A 23,825-nucleotide genomic window follows, 5' to 3' on the forward strand; every position below is an offset into this window, starting at 1 on the left:
CTTGCCCGCAGCCACGTCGAAGGAAATAGGCCAAAACCTGCATCAAGCTCAAACTATGTGCAAAAAACATAAGAAATTAGAAGCCGAAATTAAAGGTCATCAACCAATGATTTACAAAGCTTTGCAATCTGGGCAAGCTTTAATAGCGCAAAAACACCCGGAACATAAAAATGTTAAAGACTTATGTACCAAATTAGAGAATGCGTGGAATGATTTGGAATACAATACCATGGAACGAGGTAAGAAATTGGAAATGTCATTAAAAGCTCAACAATATCTATCCGACGCCGGTGAAATTGAGTCGTGGTTGGGAGAGCGACAAAATGCTCTACGTTCTACTGAATATGGACGTGACAGAGATTCGGCCGCGAAGCTCCTAACTAAACATAAAACTATCGAACTTGAACTAGATACGTATTCCGGTATAGTGACTGAAATGGGTCACACCTGTGCGGCAATGGTATCTTCTGGACATCCGGATAGTAAAATTCTGGCAGCCAAACAACAATTAATAGAGAAAATGCTTAAGTCGCTTCAAAAATTGGCTTCACAACGCCAACTAAGGCTCATGGAAAGCTTATATATGCACGAATACTTTTTAGAATCCGACGAAGTTGAGCAGTGGATTAAAGAACAGGAGCAAGTGGCTTCTTCAGAGGACTATGGACAAGACTATGAACATTTACAATTATTACAAAACAAATTCGATGATTTAAAACATCGTATTGAAGTTGGGGCTGATCGTGTAGACCAATGCGAAGTGCTGGCCAAAAAGCTTATCGATACGGAAAGTCCCTACGCTACAGATGTGGAGAAACGCCAAGAACAATTAAGAGCATCCTGGGAAAATCTTTTAAAAGTACTTAACTTAAGAGAACAAAAATTGCACGCAGCTGGTGAAATTCACCGATTTCATCGTGATATTGCGGAGGCGCTGTTCCGCATACAAGACAAAAACGCTGCTTTATCCACTGAATTAGGCAAAGACTTAAACTCAGCCTTAGCTTTATTAAGAAAACATGAAGGTTTTGAAAACGATTTGGTTGCTTTGGAAGTGCAACTTCAAATTTTAGTGGAGGATTCAGTGCGTTTACAAGCCAAATACCCATCCAATGCCGCGGCCATTTCACAACAGCGAGATAAAGTAGTAGCAGCATGGAACGATTTGAAAGAAAGTTCTGGGGCACGTGGTGATCGTTTGGCTGCCAGTTACGATCTGCAAACTTTCCTTACTGATGTACGTGACATAATGTCTTGGTCTTCAAACTTGCGCGCTGCCTTACAGGCTGAAGAACATGTCAGTGATGCAGCGGGAGCCACAGCACTTAAAATACAACACGATGCGATTTATGGAGAAATAGAAGCTCGTGAAGATAAGTTCCGTCTGCTAAACGAACTTAGTGATTCCATGGTGCAGACTGGTCATTATGCCGCTTCAGAGGTAGAAGAGAAATGCTCATCCATGTTAGATGAACGACAAAAACTCCATACTGCTTGGAATAAAAAAAAAATTATGTTGGAGCAAAAAATCGATTTGTTCTGTTTCTTGCGTGATGCCAAGCAAATTGACAACCTCTCTAGCTCTCAGCAAGCAGCACTTTCATCGTTCGATTTCGGTCAAACTGTCGAAGACGTTCAAAATCAAATACGAAAACACGATGAATTCGAGCGTTTGATTCAAACTCAAGAAGAAAAGGTTGCTCTATTAGAAGAACATGGACGTAAGCTAATCGAACAACGGCACTATGATAGTGCGAATATTCAGACTATTCTACAAGGTGTACTCTCACGAAGGCAAAAAGTAAAAGATTTGTGTGCCGTACGGCGCTATAAGTTGGAAGATGCTCTTTTGTACGCTCAGTTCGTGCGAGATTGCGCTGAAGCTGAGTCGTGGATAAGCGAGAAGAAAAAAAAATTGGAAGCGGATGCTGGAAATTATGCTGAGGTTTCCAATCTCGATGAAAAAATCAAAAAATTGCAGAAGCATCAAGCCTTCCAAGCTGAAGTGTCCGCTAACCAGGTGCGCATAAAAGAAGTTCAAGAGAAAGGCTTAATTTTGTTAAGCAAACAACACGAATGCTCCTCTGAGATAAAACAAGGCATCGAACGTGTTGTGTCTGCTTGGAAGAGCCTGCTGGATGAGCTTGACAATCGCGGTAGAGGTTTAGAGGAGGCTCAAGATATATTGGAATTTAACAATCAATTAGATAAAATCGAAGCGTGGATAAGAGATAAGGAAATGATGATACAAGCCAGTGATACTGGTCGTGACTTAGAACACTGTAACGCTTTGATGCGCAAATTAGATGATGTAGATTCTGATATGCGTGTAGATGATCAACGAGTAAAACATATTAATGTTTTGGCTGACAAGTTAATTAATCAAGGGCAAGTGCCGGCCGAATCGGCTAACGTTGATAAGCGTCGTCTTGATTTCAACAGCAAATGGCGACATCTACAAGGTGCTTTGAACATATACCGTGCCTTGCTATGCGGTGCCAATGAAATACATGTATTCAATCGTGACGTACAAGACACTGCCGAACGAATAGCTGAAAAAGCATTAGCGATGAGCTCCGAGGATACTGGCCGAGATTTAGCTGCTGTTGAAACCTTAATTCGGCGCGAAGACGCTTTAGAACGTGATATGTCTGCTGTCAAACAAAAGATTGGTGTACATGAACAAAATGCTCAGACCTTACAGCACAAATATCGCGATCGCGCCAGTGATATTGCACAAAAACTCGATGAATTGAGTAATTCTTGGAAGCAACTGGAAGATTTGTCGATAAAACGTCGCAGCTTACTTAACGAAGCTTATTTGGTTCACAAATTTGTGTCTGATGTACGAGAACTAGAGCTTTGGGTCAATGACATGATCAAAAAAATGAATACTTCGCCCACACCTACGACAATCGGCGACTGCGAGACGCAATTGGAGTTGCACCAAGAACGTAAGGTAGAAATCGATGGACGTAATAAAGCGTTTATAGATTTGAAAAAACAAGGCGAAAATTTAGCTGACAAAGAAGAATCTCCGATCGTTAAGCAGCATCTAACAATAGTTGAAAGCTTACATCAAAATCTACATGATGCCTGGAATCAAATAGCAAAGAATTTAACTGAAGCACACCAATTACAACTATTTAAAGCCCAAGCAGAGCAAGTCGAGATTTGGTTGGCCAATAAGGAAGCTTTTCTCAATAATGACGACTTAGGTGATTCCTTTACTGCGGTGGAACGTTTACTTAAAAAACACGAAGCTTTTGAAAAATTATTAGATTCTGATAACGTCCACGATTTGCAGAAATTTGCCTCTTCTATTCTCGAAGGGAGCCCTCAAGACGCAAATGTTATAAAAGACAAACTAGTCTACGTAGTCGTGCGGAAAGAAAAGCTGAACGCACTGGCTCGCGAGCGGAAACAACGGCTACAGCAGTCTCTACAGTTGCAGGAATTTCTTAGAAGTCTTTACGAAATCGATCGTTGGTTGGTGCAGAAAATGCAACTGGCTCTGGATGAAAACTATCGCGAACCAAATAATTTGCAAAGTAAACTACAAAAGCATAATGCTTTTGATAGCGAACTTCTATCTAATGCTTCCCATGTCCAGGAAGTCATTAAAGAAGGAGAACGTCTTATCAAAAGCGAGCATTTTGCCAAAGAAGAAATCGCTCAACAGTTGGAAATGCTAGAAGCAGATTGGCTTAAACTGAAAGCTGCTTCCAACGAGAAAAAAGATAAATTGAACCAAGCCTATGAGGCTTTAAATTTTAACCGCAGTATTGATGAATTTAATAATTGGATGGATGAAGTAGAATCGCATTTGTCCAATGAAGACTACGGGAAAGATTTACCTGCTGTTACAAACCTAATTAAAAAACATGAACGTTTAGAAACAGATGTAGCGCATCACGCCGAATTGGCTGAACAAATCAAACAACAAGATGAGAAATTTTTTCAAGCTAATCATTTTCTTAAGGGTGAAATTCATGAAAGAGCAATGGCCACTATCAAACGTTACCGTACTTTGCATGAACCTCTTGGTATTAGGCGCGAAAATCTTGAGGATTCGCTAAGCTTACAACAATTTTTGCGTGATGCTGAAGACGAACTACAATGGCTGTCCGAAAAGGAAGCTATCGCCTCTTCTGAAGATTTAGGTAATTCGCTGACAGCCGTTCAGACTTTGCAAAAGAAACATCAGGCTCTCGAGGCGGAATTGCTATCACAGGAACCTCTAATCCAAGCTTTATTGCAACGAGGAGATCAAATGATACGCGACAGTCACTTTGCTAGTGAACAAATTCAATATAAATGTGATCGTGTGAGAAATAAACTGGTACGTTTACGTGATATGTGCGGAATTCGCCGATTAAGACTGCTTGATGCAGTTGAAAGTCATATGTTCTACGTTGAGGCTAATGAAGCCGAATCTTGGATTTGCGAGAAGCGCCCCATGGTAGCTACTAGCGATTACGGCCGAGATGAAACATCAGTGCAAACACTTCAAAAGAAACTGGAGGTATTACAAAGGGAATTGATTGCTTTTACGACTTCCATCGAAAAAGTTAATAAATTAGCAACCAATTTAGTAGAACGAAATCACTTTGATAGTGCTAATATCAGTGTAAAACAAGCGTCTATTAATCAGCAATACGACGAATTAGAACATTTGTCTTCTCAACGCGAAGTGGGCTTAGGCGAAAGTAAGAAACTTTTTGAATATTTACGCGAAACTGAGGACCTACACGAATGGATTAATGATCAAATGATCGTTACTGCCTCCGAGGATTATGGTGAAGATGTCGAACATGTTGAACAGTTAATTCTGGAGTTTGAGACATTTGTTTCTAATATGACGGCTAATGAGGCTCGAGTTCAAGCTCATTTGCAACGTGGTGACAACTTGGTTAATGAAAATAGCTCTTATCGTGGTTCAATAAAAACAAAACGTGATGAAACTAAACAGTTATGGGAAGAGCTTAAAGATCTAGTCAGCGCACGGCAAGACGCTTTGGCTGGTGCTAAACAAGTGCATGTTTACGATCGTGTAGCTGATGAAACCATTTCTCTAATCAATGAAAAAGAAGGCAATGTGATGTCCGAGGATTACGGCCAAGATTTGGAAAGTATTCAGGCGTTATCTCGCAAACATTTAGTTTTTGAAACTGAACTTGAAGCCATACGTGAACAAGTTAATTCAGTTTTGAACGAAGCTAATAAGTTAGCGGATATCTATCCCGACGCTAGAGAACACATAGAAGTAAAACGGGATGAAACTATTGAGGCTTGGTCGGATTTAACTGAAAAGTCTCAAGGACGCAAAGAAAAACTGCTACAAGCCGAAAAATTGCAGTCATATTTCGATGAATATCGAGACCTAATTGCCTGGATTAATGAAATGCTTGCCAAGATTACTGCTCCCGATTTAGCTAATTCTGTGGCGGGTGCCGAATCGTTATTGGCCAGTATAAAAGAACATCACGCTGAAATCCATGCTCGCGATGAAACGTTTGTTAAATTCATGGCCAACGGAGAAAAGTTGATTAAAGATAAGCACTTTTTAGCGCACGAAATTGATGATAAGATACAAGTTTTACAACAACGATATGAGTTATTGCAACAGACTTTACAACAACGCAAAGAAATTTACGAGCTTAATTTGGATACGCAAGTATTTTTGAAAGACGCTGATATACTGGAGACATGGATAGCGAGTCGGGAGCCCATGCTTAAGGATACTAAACTGGGTGAATCTATACCTCAAGTAGAAGATATGTTACGACGCCATTCAGACTTTGAGAAAACCTTGGAAGCTCAAGAAGACAAATTTCAAGCTATCAAACGGATAACACTATTAGAACAGCGTTTCCGCAAACAAGTGGAAAGTGAGAAATTAGCCAAACTTAAGGAAAAAGAACGTCAAGATAGAGAACGTCTAGAAATGCTCAAGCAAAAGGAACTGCAAAGGCTCAATGATGAACGTCGCCGAATAGAGAAACAAATGGAGCATCGAAATCATGCAGCCAAAGAAGATAAATCGGCCATTTTTTCAGCTCCAAAAGTTATGGTTACCTCAGGAAGCGGCAACAATACTCCGCAAGCTACTATTGGCGGTGGAATACCGATTAGAATGCCATTTGAGGATGATCAATACGGATTACAGAAAAGCAGCTCAAGCAATATATTCGGCGATCGTTTGCGGCGTAGCTCTGACAACAATGTCAAAAGAGCCGAAAGCATGAAAGTTCAACCGAAGCCCCCTAAACGGACGCCTTCATTCACGACACGCAGACGTGCTCAGTCGTTCCGTAAAAATCAAAAAGGGGAAGCTTTCGATTTGCCACCAGTAGAAATTCAAGGAGTATTGGAGAGAAAACATGGCCTCCAGTCGGGTGGTAAAAAAGCTCCTGTGCGGTCGTGGAAGCAATTCCATACGGTGCTATGTGGTCAACTATTGTGTTTTTTCAAGGATGAAAATGATTTTTTGCAACAAAAGACCGCAACAGCCCCCGTTAATATTTTGGGCGCCAAATGTGAACGAGCTGAAGATTATACCAAGAAAAAATATGTTTTTAGACTTAAGTTACCTGATGGCTCTGAATTTTTGTTTGAAGCTCCGTCCCTAGAACTTATGAACGACTGGGTTCGAAAAATATCCTTCCACGCTAGCCTACCACCGAATCTACAATTACTAAGCTATGATGAATCTATAAAAGTAAGTTGCATAAGAAAAATCACCAATTTACGAAAGCTAAAATAAAAATATCCTTACAGCAACAGTCGAGTAGCTTTCCTGATATAAAAGTAGCCAGTGGTCAAACTGCGGAAAGTCCGGTTAGTTCGCGAACGTCTTCACCCGACTCACAAAGACGTGTTGCTTCACGTACCAACTCTACAAACAGCATAGTATCAAATAATTCAGCTACACCCCAAATGAATTTTCTGCAAAAACAAATGCAACAACAAAGCCAACAACAGGTAGGAGATAGAAAACTGGATAAAAGTATCAGTGAAGTGATGATAACACATTATTTTAGACACCTCCATCTCCAACAAGCTCGTATGGTTTCGAACACAAACCACCTATACCACCGCGTGTTGCCACAATACCAATACCCCATCGCCAAAGTAAAGACAATATAGTCGTACTACGAAACCCTCTAAACCCCCACACAGGTAAATGCGCCATTATAGAAAGTTAGCCAGACATTGTCGTGTAAAGTTTTTAGTATTTTACGCAAACTCATGTACATATTTAATTTGAAATTTTTGTTTTATGTCGTATAATTTTCACCGTAGAATTTAATTCGGACACCCTAATAGGCGGCAATATGTGCCGCTTATCGAATGGTTCGAACGATGACATAAGTATTAAACGTCACGCCGAATCGAGACAATCAGGTAAGTGACATTCATTTCGTAAGAGAATTTGTGAATTTGTAAACCGTCCTTTGGATTAGCTTTTCAATAAACCCATTTGTAATAATAATATCATTGTATGTATTTTGTCCCTTTCTCTTCCTCTCCTCCACAATATCGTCATAAACAAAAATTTTACCATTTTTTACATGTTCATAATGAAACCATAAAACTCTCCTACGAACATAGAAAACCCTCCACCCTTACCAACGACCATGCCGCCCATGGGTAACCATGGCAATGGTGGCAATAAAAAGAAAGGTATATCCGGTGGCCAGCAAATGCATCAACACCAAGTGCAAGTACAGCAGCGTATTAATGCTTTCAATGCCGCTGCGGCGGCAGCAGGCCAGCAGCAACAATCCGAGCATCAATGTAATCATTTAAGACTACAACAGCAACAACAGCAACAACAGCAATACAATCTGTCAGTTGCTCCGCGTGGCAGCTTAGGTCGTTCTGATGTTGTAACAAAGTTTATTGAAATGGAAGCGACCAATGTTAACAATCTTCTTATGCAGCCTCCAACAGCAGCTACAGCCAAACGCTCCTTAAACAGCAGCAATTCAATTAATTCCAATTCCAGCGGCAATAATTATACAAATAATCTGATGGGCAGCAGTAAAAATAACAATAATAACGGTAAAAGTCACCAAAAAATTAGCAAAAATTCATCTTGTCATACGAAAAGCTCAATATCATCAAAGTCAAACAATACAGCAACATCAACGACAGCTCAGCATAGTCGTACTGTATGGCATTTTACTGCAACATCATCAACAACATCGAATACCATTGAAAATAATTCCATAAATAATCCCAGTTACATGAGTTTCACCAATAACAATAATAACGACGGTATTGGTTATTTTCTCTCATTTTTCTGTTTTTTACTAACCGTTTCCATAAGTCATTGTTAAGCTGCTTTGTGTTTTACTAAGTTAATTATGTTACTTCAAATTTTCATATATTCTTTTTTAATTTACATTACTAACAACAAACTCCTTTATGCATTCTCTTTTCTATCGCATGCTCAACTATAATAACTAAAACAAAAAATTTAAGGACCTTCACTGGTCAATTACAAATTGAGACGATCCTATATACGCACTAGTCTCCAAAGTAATTAATTAATTTACGATATTTTTAACTATTTCTAGTAGTATTAACAGAATATAATGCCGACAGTCTAGCAATTAATAATGAAATTTTTTATTTAAAAAAATAAAATTATTTGTCAGCTTAATATGAAAAAATAACGACCACTACTAGTCACTTGCAATGCGTCGATTTCTTCAAGTGATTCTTTAGCTATACTGGTAAATGCCTCATCAAACAGCAGGGGGGAGGATCTAGTCAAGTTGGAGGCTAGTGCTTTCATTTTCTAAGCTATTACGGTTTGATGAAAATATATATATATATATATATGCGTGTGTGTGTGCGCAATTTAAATTATTTTTAAAGTATATTTTTTTATCAAAACTGATATTGATTGTTCAGCGCTAAGTGGTGTTTAATTGACTGTCATGATACAATACATTAACACTTACTGACCCCTGGGCTTTTCGCCTCATTTTTAAGCATTTCAAAAAAAAAAAACTCCTCTCTCATAGCAGTTATTGGCACAACCTCCAACATTTGTAAGCGTAAAGACATCTATGATGTCAAGACATTCAATAGACAGAGATTCGAAGTGTGAGATTAAAAGAGCAAAATAACACACATATAAACCAATTTGTAACATAACTTATTAAAAAAAATTTGCATTGTTAATTCCTAGACTTGCTGTAATCATTTATAAAGTGATTTACAATTTTTTATAAACAAATTTTTTAACGTTGAAAAGAAAACATAAAAAATCTTTTTAAAAAATTTCTCAAATCTTGTGATAAGACCTCCGATATAAGATATAACCGCATATTTTAAAATATTTTCTATATGCTGTTAAAAATACAAATCGACTTTAACAAGATCTTCCTTATGAGCGCTAATATAAGAAACAATGCTCTCTTTTAACTCAGCCCCTGACCGATCATTTTCACACGCAACGGAATGCATGCATTAAAATAATTGGAAAATTTAGACAAGTCCGATATATTATACTTATCGAAATGCATCTCCCTCCTAATCACTATAAGGATGATAAAAGGGTTGATTTTTAATTTTTTATAATACAGATTAAACTTCCCGAACTGGAGAACAACAACTAAACCGCAAATCAATTAATAATTTTCTAATTTTAGGACAGACTGACAGATTATCTTCAGCATAAGCAAAATTTTACTTTCAATGTTTTTTTAATAATCACAGTCGGAAACCAGGCGGCAAGAGTTGACGAGGTTTCAACCAAATCTCTAGGTAGATGGCATGGATTTCGAATAATCTCTCTTCTCCTGCCTAATAGTCCATCCCTGTCTATGCAAAATATTTGGAGATTATTACAGCTTCACGTCTGGAAATCAAACTCCTTTTTTCTCCTTGTTCCGTACATAGTAATTCTTGTAGGAAGTGCGACTGAAATACCTTTACAATTGCTGCAAATTTGGCTTACTTTCCATTGCCACAGAATAAAAACACATTTTATGCAGGGTATGTTTAAGTCAAATGCAATTCATGTACCATTTTCCATATACTTGGAAATGGAAAGAACTTGAATTTATACATAATTTCCAGCTAACCAGTTTCACCGCTACATCTATTTGAAATGTGCATGGAAATAAAGTCCAAATATTTAAGGACAAGACGTAATCCTTCTTGAATTGCAAATAGTTAGCAATTACTTTTTTTTTATTTCTCACAACAAATACCCGTTGACTAATGATAAATCAAATTTATACCTAGTGCGCCTAGCGGTCCTTCGATTCACAATATTCGTGATTAGATAATAAACGTAAATCAAAGTTTATTTTATTTTTCTTTACGTACAGTTTTTTTTTCGATTTCACAAAATTAACAGAAGAAGACATGTAATTTAAATACAAAAAATCGGAAGACAAATAAGCTGAAGACACTTCCAACCCTTTCGCAACACTTCGAAACATTTCTTAAAATCTTCCTTGATCCTTAACAAAACCATGTAGGAGAGATACAAATAAGTGCTAAAGAACTAACACTAGAGGGCATTGGAGTGTTATATTGCGTCGGACCCTAAACTAACCTAAACTGATATTTAAGCGTGATCATTAAGTTTAAGTCTTCCATATGCCTTATCTTGTTGAAAGGCGTATAGAAGATAGTTTTATATCGAGCACTGTGATATTGTTGACTGACACTGAGCAATTTTGAGGTTATCAATCGTGATCACATCACCCTCGTTCTCACTGTTGAAGCTTTCTATTACTGCATGTTTTCAAGGATGTCAAAAGTCTTTTCAAGTTACTTCAAATTTTTAAAAAAAAAAAAAGAACAAGATTTTAGAAATTATTTAAGATATTCTTTAATACTGTTTGTAGTTGTTTTTGTTATGTGGGCAGAACGGTCTAAATGGCTATCTATCCTATGATGTTTTTTTTATTAAAATGTTAAATGACTCTTATATGCTTTTGCGTTTTTTCATTCAATTTTTAGGTTGGGGTACAAGTCGTTTTGAAACCGGTAGACCAGTTTCTTTACAGCCCGATTCTATTAATTTGTCACGTGTCTCTGCTGAAAGTTCCAGCGAAAGTGAGGCGCAATCGATATCGTCCGTGTCTGGAGTGAAAACCAGTAAAAATAAAGAAGAACGACGAAGTGGCGTATTTAGAATATTTGGCCGTAAGGGAGGCGATAAAGACAGAGACAAAGATAAGGAAAAGGAAAAACGAAAGTCCAGTCAAACATTGCCACAATAAAATTAATATACAAAACTGAACATGAAAATAAAATAAAAGTCGCTCTCATCTGTTACGAAATCTGCCTCTTGTGTATGGTGTCGATTATTTTGTTTTTGTCGTCCCGTAAAACGAATTACTTCATAATATTGTGCTTACTTCTTATGCTTCTGAAGGCGCATTGTGTGTACTCTCAACGCTTTTATATACGTTTTTTACAAGCAAAAATAAAACAAAAACATATTTTTTTTCTTTATAATTATTCTTATCGTTAAACATTTGTTTTTATAAAATTTCTTTTTTGAATAATTACTTAAATATTTATTTTTATTACATTTTTAGCATTTATGACCTTAACACAAAAAAAGCTTCATTTCGTTACAAAAAAAAAAAAAAAAAAATTATAAAAACAAAAATAAAAATATTACTCTAAATTAAAAACAATTTTAACAAGTTTTTAGGCAATACTTTCAATTTAAATTTAAAAAAAGTTTCATTTTCTCATAAAGCAAATCTTAGTGAGAACGAGGAAAGTTTTTAATTATATACCTTCTTCAATATCCTTTGAATTATTTTTTCGTGTAGTTCTTTTGGCACATAAACTTGCTTACACTAGTTAGACGCATCGGTGTCTAGCAGTTTTTTTTTTTACTAGCAAACAACAATTTCTTTGGTATCTTTAAGAAAATGAAATGCTTAGTTTTTAATTATGTTAAATGTTTATTATGATTTTTATGTTTAAAATATATATATATATATATATATATATATATATATATATATATATATGAAATTCATATTTAAAAAAAATAATAAAAAGTAAATAAATCAAATCTGCGTTACGTCGTACATTTAGACAGACTTCGTTTCAAACTGCTTTCAATGTGGGTAGAACAAGTCTCGTGCTATGGAGCGAACTTGTCGATTAAGCGATAATTAATAGGCGGCATATTAGGTGTTCAAATAAGTTTTCTTATCAATTTTTGTAACAGATGACGTTGCTTTATCTGTGGGCATGATTATGAATTCTCCTTATACATAACACATTAAACAACACACTTCGTCCGCTGGAATGCATACAACATAGTTTTAATGAACTTTCAATAAATCGAATCCTATGCAGAAGGGGGCTTAAAGCGGCAACCGTTACTTCTCGTATTCTATGCGAACGAAAGCACTGCTAAATTGTGTCGTAGATAATGAAATATCTCAAATTGCAAAAAACCACGATGCAGTCGGATAACCATGACGACACCATTCGGGAGAGCTAAGGTGATTGATCACATTACATTATGTAAGATGTAGGTGAGATGATCACATTATAGGATGCAATAGTAATCAAAGGAAATCATCGCCAGAGAATATTAGCAATAACTAGCGCAATAGCCCAAAACTTATTGTGTCCTCATCCTTCAGCATATTGACATGGATGGCATATAGCAAAAGGCGACCAGAAAAAGTTGGCAGCACTGGAATATGTTTCCCTTCACGATGCTTCATTAAACATTACCTCTTTCGATAAACATTGCTTTCCATCGATGAGTTATTCTTTGTTTATACAGCGGCCCCATTCTTCTAGCGATGCTTGCGATGTTGAACAACCTGAAAAGATCACAAGTATTTTCGGCGGGAAAATTCATCATTTTTCAGAAAGATGGTAAAAATAGTGGTAAAAATATCTATCTTTTACCATTCTCTTAAAATCAGCGATTAATTCTTTTTGCGCTTTCGAAAAAGCGCACGTATTTATTTGAACGCCCTATATACACTCGTAAAATCCATTGCTACTTATAAAAATCCACTGTACGTTCTAATTGACCTTTTTTTTAATTAGATTTTATCATTTGAATTAAGATAAAAATTTTATAAATTTTCAATTTTTAAAATATTTAATTATTTTTATTTGTTCGTCGTATTTAACTAAGATTGAGATTAACACTTAATTATGAACAGCAAGATGAAGATATAAGATATATCTGTTTTCGGCTATTTATTATATTTCTGGTTTTTATGTCGAAAACGGAACAGTTGTAAGTCTCATCATCTTCTTACGTAATTGTTACATAAGAATTTTACTAATAATAGGCGCATTGTATATAATACGTAACAGAGAAAAACAGAGAGAGTGGGAGAGAGAGTGAGAGAGAAGAAAAAAATAAAAGAACAATTTTGATATTATTTAGAATTTTCAAATCAATCCGAATGCATATAGGGAACAATTAAGACGATTTTCAAACTTTATCATACAAAGATGACAACAACATTCCGTGTGCTAAACAAAGTTATGAAAACTAAGCCCCACGCATTTATGCTATTCATACTGATCGCATATAGATATCACTCGTGTGAACGGTGATGCATATTTCTATGCACTACGAGCATTTCATAATCTTGACTGTATTGCGCAGATGAATACGAAAAAATTCACAAGAAATAAATATTGTTTATATTTGAAACCTTTATAAATTCTACGCTCACACAATTCTATTCAGCACGTGCCTCTTTGAGAAAGAGGAAAAAACATCTTAACGGCCTTCCTGACATACAAACAGGTACTAATTGGTCCATTTCATTCATCTCATATTAACCGAAAGACATATTTATTGGAATTCGAAAAATATTTCATTGCAAATTTTTAAATAATCTATTTAAAATATATGTAAAGGTGCTATTAAAGAAGAGATGAGTGTATTGGGCTTACTATGAAACGTTGTAAAAAATAGGAAAAACTAATTGTCAACTATATTAAGAATCGAGGAAAAAATAATCACACATTGTTTTTGAGTAAAAGTGAAATCAAAATACCTTTTAGTTCTGCTAATTATTTTGCTATCGAGTATTGAAATCCCATGGTATGCAAACAACACCGTCGGTCAATACCGAATAATAATTACTTATATTTAAATTAAGTCCCTCGAATTGTGCACTTTTGTATCTTAATAACGCGGTCAGAGTTTTTATCATTTTATCTGGTGTTATAAGATCCTCTTTGGTTAAATTTTTTAATTTCAGTTGTTCTATACATTGTTGCGTTAGTTCACGTTCTATGTGCTTTTCGTATGCATACTTTTTCATTAACTCTTCGGCTGTGTCTAGGTTGTTAGTAATAAAATCGACTAGCATGAAACCGGGGCAAGCAGCTGGTACAATTAATTGTCCCGTCGGACTGACCATAAGTGGTCCTGCCTCTGATTCTACCACAATTTCATAACCACTCAAAGATGCCGGCCAACTTTTGGGAAATTTGTTACGACCTAAGTAATCGCCTATTGTGGTTGTAACTTTGATAAGGTGACTAGCATACTCTCTGGCTTGCTGCTTGGGCATAAATTTACGGCGTCCAATTTTTATTTTCCTCAACACTTGTGACAATGTATTTTCATATACAGGTATTTGTTTCACGAAAGCATCATGTATAGGAATGTTTTTAATAAATTCGATCCAATTATTTAGTACGTCACCCGTGTAGAGCATTACATGACCCTCAAGACTGATGCCAGTAAATGGAGCAAACACCACAATACGGCCGCGCAAGTTTTTCATGTGCTTTGCATGCATTTTTTCGAGGCGTTCAAGTGTTTTTAAGCAACCACGGAAATGTTCGAAATTCCAGCCGCAATCAAAGCGAGCATCTTTCAAACCGAAACGTTCAATAAGCTCTAGTCTAAGCTTTTCCACTTCTTCTATTAGTGGTATTAAATCTTCGGCACGTCCTTTTGCCAGCATTGCATTCTCCCCTATCCATTTCTCGAGTGTTGTTTCTTTTTCGACTTTAGCCTAGAAAGTAATGTGTTTCCACAATTGCCGAGATAACAGGAATTTTTCTTTATTTACCTCACGAAAGTGTACTTCAAAGTCCATAAACGCTGGACCATAATTATAATCTCTACCAGGTTTAAATTCAGTTGTCGTTGCTGAGAATCCAGCAGAGTCTTTTATTCTTTTTACATAATCTGTAGGAAGACTGCATAGCTCTAATAATTTTTGTACAATCACTTTCGGATCTCTTAAACGATTGTCCAATGTTATTGTTATCAATTTAAAGGTATCACGATTCTCAGCATTCTCCACGCGTATGTAAAACTTTAACGTTTTTGCCTCTCGTAAAGCGTTATATTTTCCTTCATATAATATTTCTATGTGAGCATTGAGCTGTTTCAATGAATCCTCATTAACGGTACGTTGTTTAGGATGTTGACCGAACAGGTCTGGGTGAACAGCAAAATAAAACGGTCTTAGGGCTGAGGCCAATTCAGTACTAATACACCTCAGGCAGCCGTAGTTATAAATAGGATGCCACATTTGTATCAAGATATGAGATCTGAGACCAACCACGAACCTATTCCATAGCATCCTAGAGAATTGCAGATTACATAACTCTTCCTCTCTTTATTTTTTAATTCGTTTTAACAATTTATTGCCACTTACTTTCCGTTACAAAAATGCTCTGCCAGAAAAAAGTTCAAATATTTTTTCTAACAATAACATAACAAAACGAGAACCTTTAATCACGTAAATCAATTTTGATATTAAGAACAATTTCGTTATGTTTAAAACTATCTCAAAACAATAACAAAACAAGACAGTCAGCTGTTTACTAATGTGATACTAACAGAGAATTGAGAGTAATGGGCGCTGATTCTGTACCTAGCTCTCATATGAACGGCGTATCTTAAAAGCCATTTGCATGTGAGTCATTCGAAATTTATTTCGAAAAAAATAATGGGAAAATAAACGGCGAATTTGACGTTTGTTTGTTTACAAGAGTGCAATTACTAACAAGATCATGTAACTTTCCATTTTAATATATGTTGTTTTACTTTTATTTTTTATAATACATTTATATATAAATTTACCTATAAAGGATGTATAAGGTTTTAAAATGACTTGAAAATCAATCCTTGTTTGCTATTATATAAATAAAAGCTAACTTTTTAATTTTTACTGAAAATCATAAAGCTGATGTATGTACGTAACATGAGCAAAGGAACCATTCCGCCTGATGCGTATATTTTCGTGAACGTTTCGTTCAGTAAAATAGATTAGGCTTGTTGGTGATAAGACCAATATATTCACTAGAACGATGAGTTTTTATTATTTGTTGATCCTTCGCGTTTTCTCAATGTTAGTGATAGTATATGATGATATATGGAAAGATTGATGACTCACAAATAATTGCAAACTTTGGCGATTTGGATAGTTGAAATTAAACGTAAAAAAAAAAATTGAACTTATTTACGTCTCTTTCACATTTTTAAAATATTTTTCTTTGGCTCACCTGTTTGCAAGAACATAAACAATTTTGTTTAGAATTTATTTTATTTTCAATTTGCAGCTGGTTTTTCTTATAGACAGTCAATACTAACGCAAAGCGTAAGGTATTTTGCCTACACTTGATTTGACAGCTTTGAGAGAGCGTTTTTCGCAACTCTTATATATAAAGTAAAAATGGTTAAAACTCGAATGTGAAGCCTTGTTAACTCCATAGGTAATCAGCATCCTACTGTTTTTCATCAAGCATATCGTTCGATTGCCAACTACATACGTTCCAAATCTATAGAACATACATACGTTTGGTTTTTTTTTAAATATGTCGTTACATCATGATATGTGCTGTTAAGCCTTGTTCAACCATTTTCTTTGGCATTGACAGAGATTGATTCGTCCTAATTTTGTCATGCACTACACGTTAAATAACGGATCAAACATATATAGTTTACGATATGTCTAAATCAACGAACGGATGACAGAATGGTCGTAACCTGTTTTTCTTGCTAAGCTGTTAGAGGACAACCCCTTAATATTTAATTTTTTAAAATACTCGCCATGTATTCAATAGATTATTGCGTTTTTTCAAATGCAAAAGAACTATTTTTTCCTCTCAGGACCGCATAGCAATCAGAATAAGGTCGCCATAATTCTAAAAAGCTTGAGTTCAAAATCCAAATTATCTAATCATAATTGATTTCATAAAAATTTGTCATTGCTTAACGACATATAGCGGAAAATTAAAACATCGTTAGGATGTTACCTCTCGGCAACCCTTAGCTATGCTCTTCATACTTCATATATATATACAACTGTCAGAAAAGTATATGAATAGTCGCAATATTTTTATCTCTTATTTTTTCTAAAAAACAAAACTAATGTCTGTTCAAGGCGTTTGTGAAGAATTCTGTCCGCAATCCGAAGCTAAATTGTAAGTTTTTGCTTTAATTAAAAGTTTGCAACAATCATGAAGAAAATGAACAAAACAGGCGTATACGTGAAAAACTCTTGCATTTCTATGAGTATAAAAATGGTCAGAAAAGTGTCCCAGGTATTCTAGTAAAGTCTTTTGCCAGATCGGCAGCTGGTTTAAGAGTACCGAAAGGAAAAGATTTAAGAACTATAAAATGTTTGCATAAAACGACAGAGTATTTGCTAAAGGAGTAAGTACAGTGACAATTGTTAAAATTGAAATATTTCTTAAATGTGATATTTTCGTAACAGAGTGGTTTTAGATAAACGCAAATCGTTCTGCTATGTTTATGATTTTATATTTGATCGATTACGGGCCATACGACAGGAAGTTGTTATACAAAATTTCGAGGATATGCAAACCATCAAATTACTAGAGCCCATGATCATGTTTTTAGCTTTTAGCCGTTATAAACTATGCGAAGAAACTACTGGGAATTTTGATGAAAAAATTTGCGAGCTGCATCTGCAAGAATGCTTAAAGCGCGCTTTAGTTTCTTATGATAACATAGCGTGCAACGAAATGACTGAAGCGGAAATAAAAAATAGAGCATATATAGAGGGCTTATATCAAATTTTCAACTTGGGCTCTGCCGAAGCTTTAAGTAGATGCGCTCTTGTTCCTCGAGAAATAAAGTAAGTATAGTAGTATATAGAGAAAACGATTGATTTCTTTGATTGATCGTTTTAGGTCAAATGCTGTCTTTGCCTTGGCGTTTAAAATATGCTTAAGTTACTTTCAAGGCAATTTGTATCGTGTGCTCATTGGTTTACAAAACCTTCCCCACGTTTTATGTGCAATTGGTTCTCTGAAATTACAAATGCTAAGAAAGAAACTTTTGGAAATGTTTACATCTGCCTATCACAGCAAATTTTTGGTACCAGCAAATTTTGTACTTTCCCTTACCGCCCACGCCACTAAAGAAGAATTGTTTAAAGATTGTGAATATTTCAAAGTAAATGTCGCAAGCGATAACAAGCATTTACATTTTCAAAAGATCTATTTCCGCCACGAACTGCCGGCTTTGAAAACCAGGCACGAACAGTTTGTTGATATAAAGTTAGAAAGAATTTATTTACCCGAAATTTTATTGTTAAAAAAATTGTAATTTGAAAAAATGTACAATGATTCCAACTAAATTCGACAATGTCCCGTTTCGCTCTTTCAGTTCTATAATTCTTCCATTATTTGTTTACAAATATTTTCAAAGAATAAAAAAAATTTCTTTTATAATGTGTACATTTTCATTATGCCATGTGAGTCAAGAGGTTCCTTTATGTAAATAATATTTTATGCCGAGTCTAATGGGTAGTAGCTAAAGATCGAGCAGTATTAAAACCGATTTGGAAGTGGACGTATGGAAGGAGCTTTTGGGTTTTACGACCTCGTAGCACGGTTGGTCCTTTCAAGTCTATTTTTAAGACTTTTGCAGAAAATATTTATTTATTTATAGCATATTTAAAGTAAATGTATAGAATAGAAAAATAAGTAAGAGATATAAATTTCCAATTTCAATTTGCTGTCTACCGAAGATCGTAATTTCGTAAATTCGGGGAAATCTGATGTATTGAGATATCTTTATAACTCTTTGTTTTGAAAAAGTCGTTATGTGATAAACATTTGCGACTTCGACGATTTCTTAATAAAAATCCCTGAACAATGATATTTTGGTACACTACATTGATGTGAAAAATTTGGACCGGTCGAAGTAGCGGAGGAGAAATAAAAGAAGAAACTTATGGTGAATGTCAATGTAACCTAATAATAAAAAAAAGGTTTTTTTTCTTTCAATTTGATCTGTCACTCTGCAAGCTGATGAAGAGAAAGAAAAAGTAGGGAGCAAATGGCAGGCTGCGAATTCATGATCGGTAAATATTATGTCTTTGCTAATTGAGCATTCACACAACACAAGTGCGTTCTGTAATCTCTCTTTAAGGTCAATATCTTTCGAAATTCACTTTAATAGAGAAACATCGTAGTGTTGGTGTTCTCCAACGTTCCATATGGAGACTGCTACTATACATACTCAGATGTCCTAGGCCACTGTCGTTGTTATTCTTGCCTTGTTTGTTTTTGAATGCAGTTAAGTGTCACCAAAGGGCAAATCAAGTATCATTATCGCCACTTTTCTATACTTTCCGTCAAATTTTGTAGAACAATGCATTGAAAGAGGCGTAAGAGATGAATGCCAAGTTGACGTTTGTTTGTTTTCTATAAACACCCATATATGGCAAAAAATTATAAACATTCAAAAATAAATGATAAGTACGTAAAATTTATGCTAAGAGACAAAATTATAAACGAATTTGAATGTTAAAAAGATCATTATCGATTTACAAGACATTTAAATTTAAATGAAATGTTACTTGGCATTGAAAATTACAGTAAAATGGTTCAAAATTGTCATCAAAATGCTTCGCAAGTGCGGCGAATCTTCTTGTGGTGATCGTTTCCTGTTCGTCATAGGTTTCGTCGTTCTCCTCTTCAATGAACAAGCATAAAGGGAAAATATGCTGAGAATGCGCACAAGGGTTAACATTCCTTAAGTCAGCTCGATATTTAAAAAAAACTGCACATTTACCGCTTTTTTTCCATACCCACGAATTTAGTTCCGTAGAAAGTGTAATTTTAAAAATGGAAAATAATTCAAATCCAACGTCTGCTTATATTTTTCTTTTACAGCTGTTTTTCTACACATACATCCGCCTGAGTAGCCGAAGGCGAGTAATCTCGACTAGCAAGTCAATGGTCGTGGGTTCGAATCTCAAGTGCGGTAGAGTTTTTAATAATAAAAGCCGATAGCCTTAGATGCTAGTGCTTTTAAGAGTTTAGTCTTAGAATTTATTTCTTTGGCGAAATTAATAATAATAATAATAATAATAATACACACACAACTCTAAAAGAGAATTTTCTAGGTGACTTTACTTGATTTACACTCAATATTAATGCAAATTTGCTTTCAGCGACAGCAATTTTGCTATCGCCAGATTTCCCGTAACTCAGAGAGCACATTTGACGACAATCACGAGCAAGTTTGTTTAGATGATTAAAATTTTTTGGTGATTGTCGCCTGCTCACACGAACCCCACGAAATTTTTCGAAGCGTAATGGCTGAAAAGCCAATAAAGTTTCGTTTATATTTCCATATCTTTGGGAAAAATTAAAGCCGCAGCTAGTTGATACAATAAAAGTTAGGCTTGCCTGTCCTTCTATATCATTTTATAAGAAAAGGTAACCAGCCATATATATGCAAACGTCTAATCTATTGTTCGCGTAGTAAGAAATAAGGAGATTGACACAATGTCGTGTTATTCTGTTTTTCGGGCTAATAAGTCCTAAGTAGGAGATATAATGGGAAGCCGAGTTGCCATTTTATTTGATAAATGAAAATAAGGAAATCGATGTAAGCATAAACGAAAACTTGTTCTTCGGAAAGTAAAAAATGGAAAAGTCTATATAAATAATAATATAAAAACAAATTAGATTTTTTAATGATTATTGAAATAAAGAAAGTGGATTTAAAGGAACCAGCATAGTGGCTGACTTCTCCAACGTGGTTAAATCTAGCAAACAAATTGCTTAAATGTTTTACTTTGCATTTGTCGTTTGTTTTTTATATCTTATCGAATAATATCAAGCATAAACCAAAATGTCAAATGTACGAAGAAAAAAAAAGTTCGTATAAAAGAAACATAAATTAGATAACCAACTTCTAAGTTTAAAATAAATTGTTGTTGTTTCTTTTATGTTTTTTTTTTGTTTTTGTTTCATATGTTTATATACATACAAAAGCGAACAATTTCCTCCCACAGCCTTTCTTATTCTGACATTATTATTGTTCATCTATCATAAAATTTATGCTTTTGTTTGACTGCCGTCGCTGCTGTCACTTTATATCAAATATCATAATGATAGATAAATTCTCCAATAACAATTTTGTGCTAAAACAGTGTTGGTAATTTATGAATATCACAAATTGTAGTGTCAAGAAAATGAGAGAAAAAAAAAGAAAGCATTCGGCTTTGTAAAGAAAAAAAAAAATTGGCAAAATGGAACAAATTGACGGTAAAGTATTAATGCATAATTTTAACGTAATATTTAATATATTACTTTGCGTGTGTGTAGATTGTAAATAGGTTATCAAAGGAGCAATTACATTAGTATTTGGCGTAAGTCGGAAAAAACCGAGATAGTAAAAAAAATTAAATAAATACGATAAATCCACAGCAAATGAAAAGTTTATGGGAGAAATTGGGTGCAAATCTAAACGGTTTGACTGAACCTGCCAGAAATGCGAAGAAATCGAAAGAAGTAAGTTTAAATGAATATACAGAAAAGTATTTATTAAAACAATGTCGATTTTATTTTCAGTCTTTAAATCATTGGAGAAATCAACTGAGATGCAGGGCTCGCTTACATTAAAAAATTTTTTTGTTTTTGTATTTATTTTTAAGATTTTTGAAGTGAGCATATTAAAATACTTATATATTTTTAAATGAAGTTGTTGAGATATTTTAATTTTTTTAAGTGAATGCTTTTATAAAATATTTTATTTTACATACATTACAACATGTTTGTACAATTTGTTCTAATTCCTATTCCTCCTCTTTGGATGTCGGTTGGATTGCTGCTGTTGGTAATTTCGTCCACAGAATCAATTGATTCTGAATTCATTTCAGCATTAATTCCTCTTCCTATAAGAACACTATGCAGAATACAGTACACATAAATTATACACGCTGCATTTTCATGGCTGTGAAGCAAAAGTCTTCGCTAACCCTTCCTAGGTGGAAACGGGTCGTTCTTATGCCTCAAATGTTTCAGTAATCTTCTACAGTCAAACCTGTTTTTGTGCGGTATTTTTTTATGCGCTTTTTTTTGTGCGGTATATGAATATCGACACATTGAATTTCGCCGAGAGGTTAGGTCAATCTGAACTGTGTTGGCATCACTTTTTTTGCTATCAGTGAGTATGTACACATTGCAACAGCCATTTTCCATACCTATTGCATCAGGTCTATGAAGCTTCCTTTTGAGTTTTGCAAACGTTTTGACGAAATGAGCCCGACCTAATCCTTCAGTGGAGGTTATCCAAAATCTCACTCGGCTTGCTTAAAAGTTACAGACACTTACACAAAGTTAAATATTTGCAAATCGTCAAAAGAAATAGATAGACAGATAGATGCGCCACAAGCCATAGGAAATCTTAATGAACGTGGACACTGAAACCGACTTGACGGCTCATTTGCACTTGTAAGTCTTCAGCTTTGACGTTACTCTCATATACTTCATATTTATCTAATACATAGTTCTACAAAAACAACTAAGAACATTACAGTCGACTCAGGCCGGCGATTAAATATCCTTCACCACATAGTGTAACAAGTTTTTATTTTTTTACAAATTATAGAACACAAAAATTATATTTTGTTTCTATATAAAGGTATATTTTTCATGTGCATTTTTATAAGGAAGCTGGCCCAAAACGCAACCTAACACAGTGTAAGTTTAATCCTTACATGGGGGCAGGATTCAAAAATAGGAGTAGATGGTCCAAATTTTGTAAGGTTCATTTCATTTTAGTTGATTGCTGACGTTTTAACCATTAAGACAGGATTAATATGCGCGTTTTGAACTACGACGTGTAGTATTGAATTATGTACATTTTGAAAATTTCTCCTTGTTTAAAATTAGAAATTAAAATTTTTTTAAATATTTCAATGTGTAATTTAATTATTTATTTTGTTTGGAAAGCACTTTCTTGCTATTTCGTAAAGCTTTGACATATTTTCTAAGTGAGACTTTTTTTATGCGGTCCCTCTCTACCGCATAAAAAAAATTTTCTTTAATATGCTGTGAAAAATTATGTCTTATAGCTATTTATGAAGTTTTTGAATATTTTTTTTTGTGCGGTTTTTTTTCTGCGGTCCCTACCTACCGCACAAAAACAGGTTTGACTGTATACTACAGTTCAATGAAATTGATTCATAAATTATTTGATTGAGTGTATAAAAATATTGAAGAAATTGAGGTCCGTAGTTGAAAAGGTCAAAAGGATATAAAGCTATTATGATTTAAGATATGTGTAGCAATAGCTACTCGCGTTTTTTTCTGGATTTATATCAACGGACATCGACAATTTAGTCAAAAATTAATTGATTGCACTATTTGGAATGAGAATGACAATAAAAGGTGCTCAGATATGCTCACGAGTTATATTCCAAATGACAATCAGATTATAATACCTTCAATTCCTTTTCCTAATCTCAGTAATACGCCTTTCTTCCTCCGCGAATTGATGTACGTTTTACAATCGATAAGGAAAACTACAGCTGGGGCTTCTGACGATA

General features: G+C 34.9%; 3 protein-coding genes across 7 annotated transcripts in view; 2 read left to right on the forward strand and 1 right to left on the reverse strand.

Moving 5' to 3' along the window:
• Positions 1-11,509, forward strand: part of LOC119631878 (spectrin beta chain, non-erythrocytic 5) — a 63,038-nt gene extending 51,529 nt beyond the window's left edge. The window contains exons 9-15 of one of the 4 annotated variants that reach the window (XM_038024424.1): positions 1-6,721; positions 6,781-6,984; positions 7,044-7,182; positions 7,306-7,407; positions 7,615-8,067; positions 8,491-8,547; positions 10,993-11,509. The exon at positions 1-6,721 is cut by the window's left edge and continues 708 nt beyond it. In XM_038024424.1, coding sequence (XP_037880352.1) covers positions 1-6,721; positions 6,781-6,984; positions 7,044-7,182; positions 7,306-7,407; positions 7,615-8,067; positions 8,491-8,547; positions 10,993-11,255 — 7,939 coding nt within the window. In that variant the 3' untranslated portion in view covers positions 11,256-11,509. The remainder of the gene's footprint in view (positions 6,722-6,780; positions 6,985-7,043; positions 7,183-7,305; positions 7,408-7,614; positions 8,068-8,490; positions 8,548-10,992) is intronic. The other 3 variants (XM_038024421.1, XM_038024422.1, XM_038024423.1) reach the window with 3 other exon arrangements.
• A 542-nt stretch (positions 11,510-12,051) lies between these two features.
• On the reverse strand, positions 12,052-15,857 carry LOC119632123 (T-cell activation inhibitor, mitochondrial). Of its 2 annotated transcripts, XM_038024892.1 has the most exons (4): positions 15,663-15,857; positions 15,069-15,588; positions 14,040-15,011; positions 12,058-12,836 (listed from the first exon to the last, which is right to left on the reverse strand). In XM_038024892.1, exons 2-3 carry the CDS (start codon positions 15,585-15,587, stop codon positions 14,064-14,066), a joined length of 1,467 nt encoding a protein of 488 aa, XP_037880820.1. In that variant the 5' UTR covers position 15,588; positions 15,663-15,857; the 3' UTR covers positions 12,058-12,836; positions 14,040-14,063. The 2 variants fall into 2 exon arrangements, with proteins under 2 accessions (XP_037880819.1, XP_037880820.1); XM_038024891.1 differs by having other exon boundaries at positions 12,052-15,011.
• A 1,475-nt stretch (positions 15,858-17,332) lies between these two features.
• LOC119631973 (SAC3 domain-containing protein 1) lies at positions 17,333-18,598 on the forward strand. The gene is made up of 4 exons (XM_038024623.1): positions 17,333-17,433; positions 17,492-17,665; positions 17,727-18,110; positions 18,166-18,598. The coding sequence occupies exons 1-4, from the start codon at positions 17,381-17,383 to the stop codon at positions 18,581-18,583; spliced, it is 1,029 nt and encodes a 342-aa protein (XP_037880551.1). The 5' UTR covers positions 17,333-17,380; the 3' UTR covers positions 18,584-18,598.
• Positions 18,599-23,825: the final 5,227 nt, after the last annotated feature.

This window comes from Glossina fuscipes, unplaced genomic scaffold, assembly GCF_014805625.2.
Source record: "Glossina fuscipes isolate IAEA_lab_2018 unplaced genomic scaffold, Yale_Gfus_2 1, whole genome shotgun sequence".
Taxonomy (NCBI): domain Eukaryota; kingdom Metazoa; phylum Arthropoda; class Insecta; order Diptera; family Glossinidae; genus Glossina; species Glossina fuscipes.

Bases quoted from the DNA above. Each gene is read 5' to 3' on its own strand.
- LOC119632123 (XM_038024891.1), bottom strand. From the start codon at position 15,587: ATGCTATGGAATAGGTTCGTGGTTGGTCTCAGATCTCATATCTTGATA. The intron at 15,012-15,068 runs GTAAATAAAGAA...ATTACTTTCTAG, and splicing joins TTGAAGTACACTTTCGTGAG to GCTAAAGTCGAAAAAGAAAC.
- LOC119631973 (XM_038024623.1), top strand. From the start codon at position 17,381: ATGTCTGTTCAAGGCGTTTGTGAAGAATTCTGTCCGCAATCCGAAGCT. The intron at 17,434-17,491 runs GTAAGTTTTTGC...TGAACAAAACAG, and splicing joins CCGCAATCCGAAGCTAAATT to GCGTATACGTGAAAAACTCT. The intron at 18,111-18,165 runs GTAAGTATAGTA...TGATCGTTTTAG, and splicing joins CTTGTTCCTCGAGAAATAAA to GTCAAATGCTGTCTTTGCCT.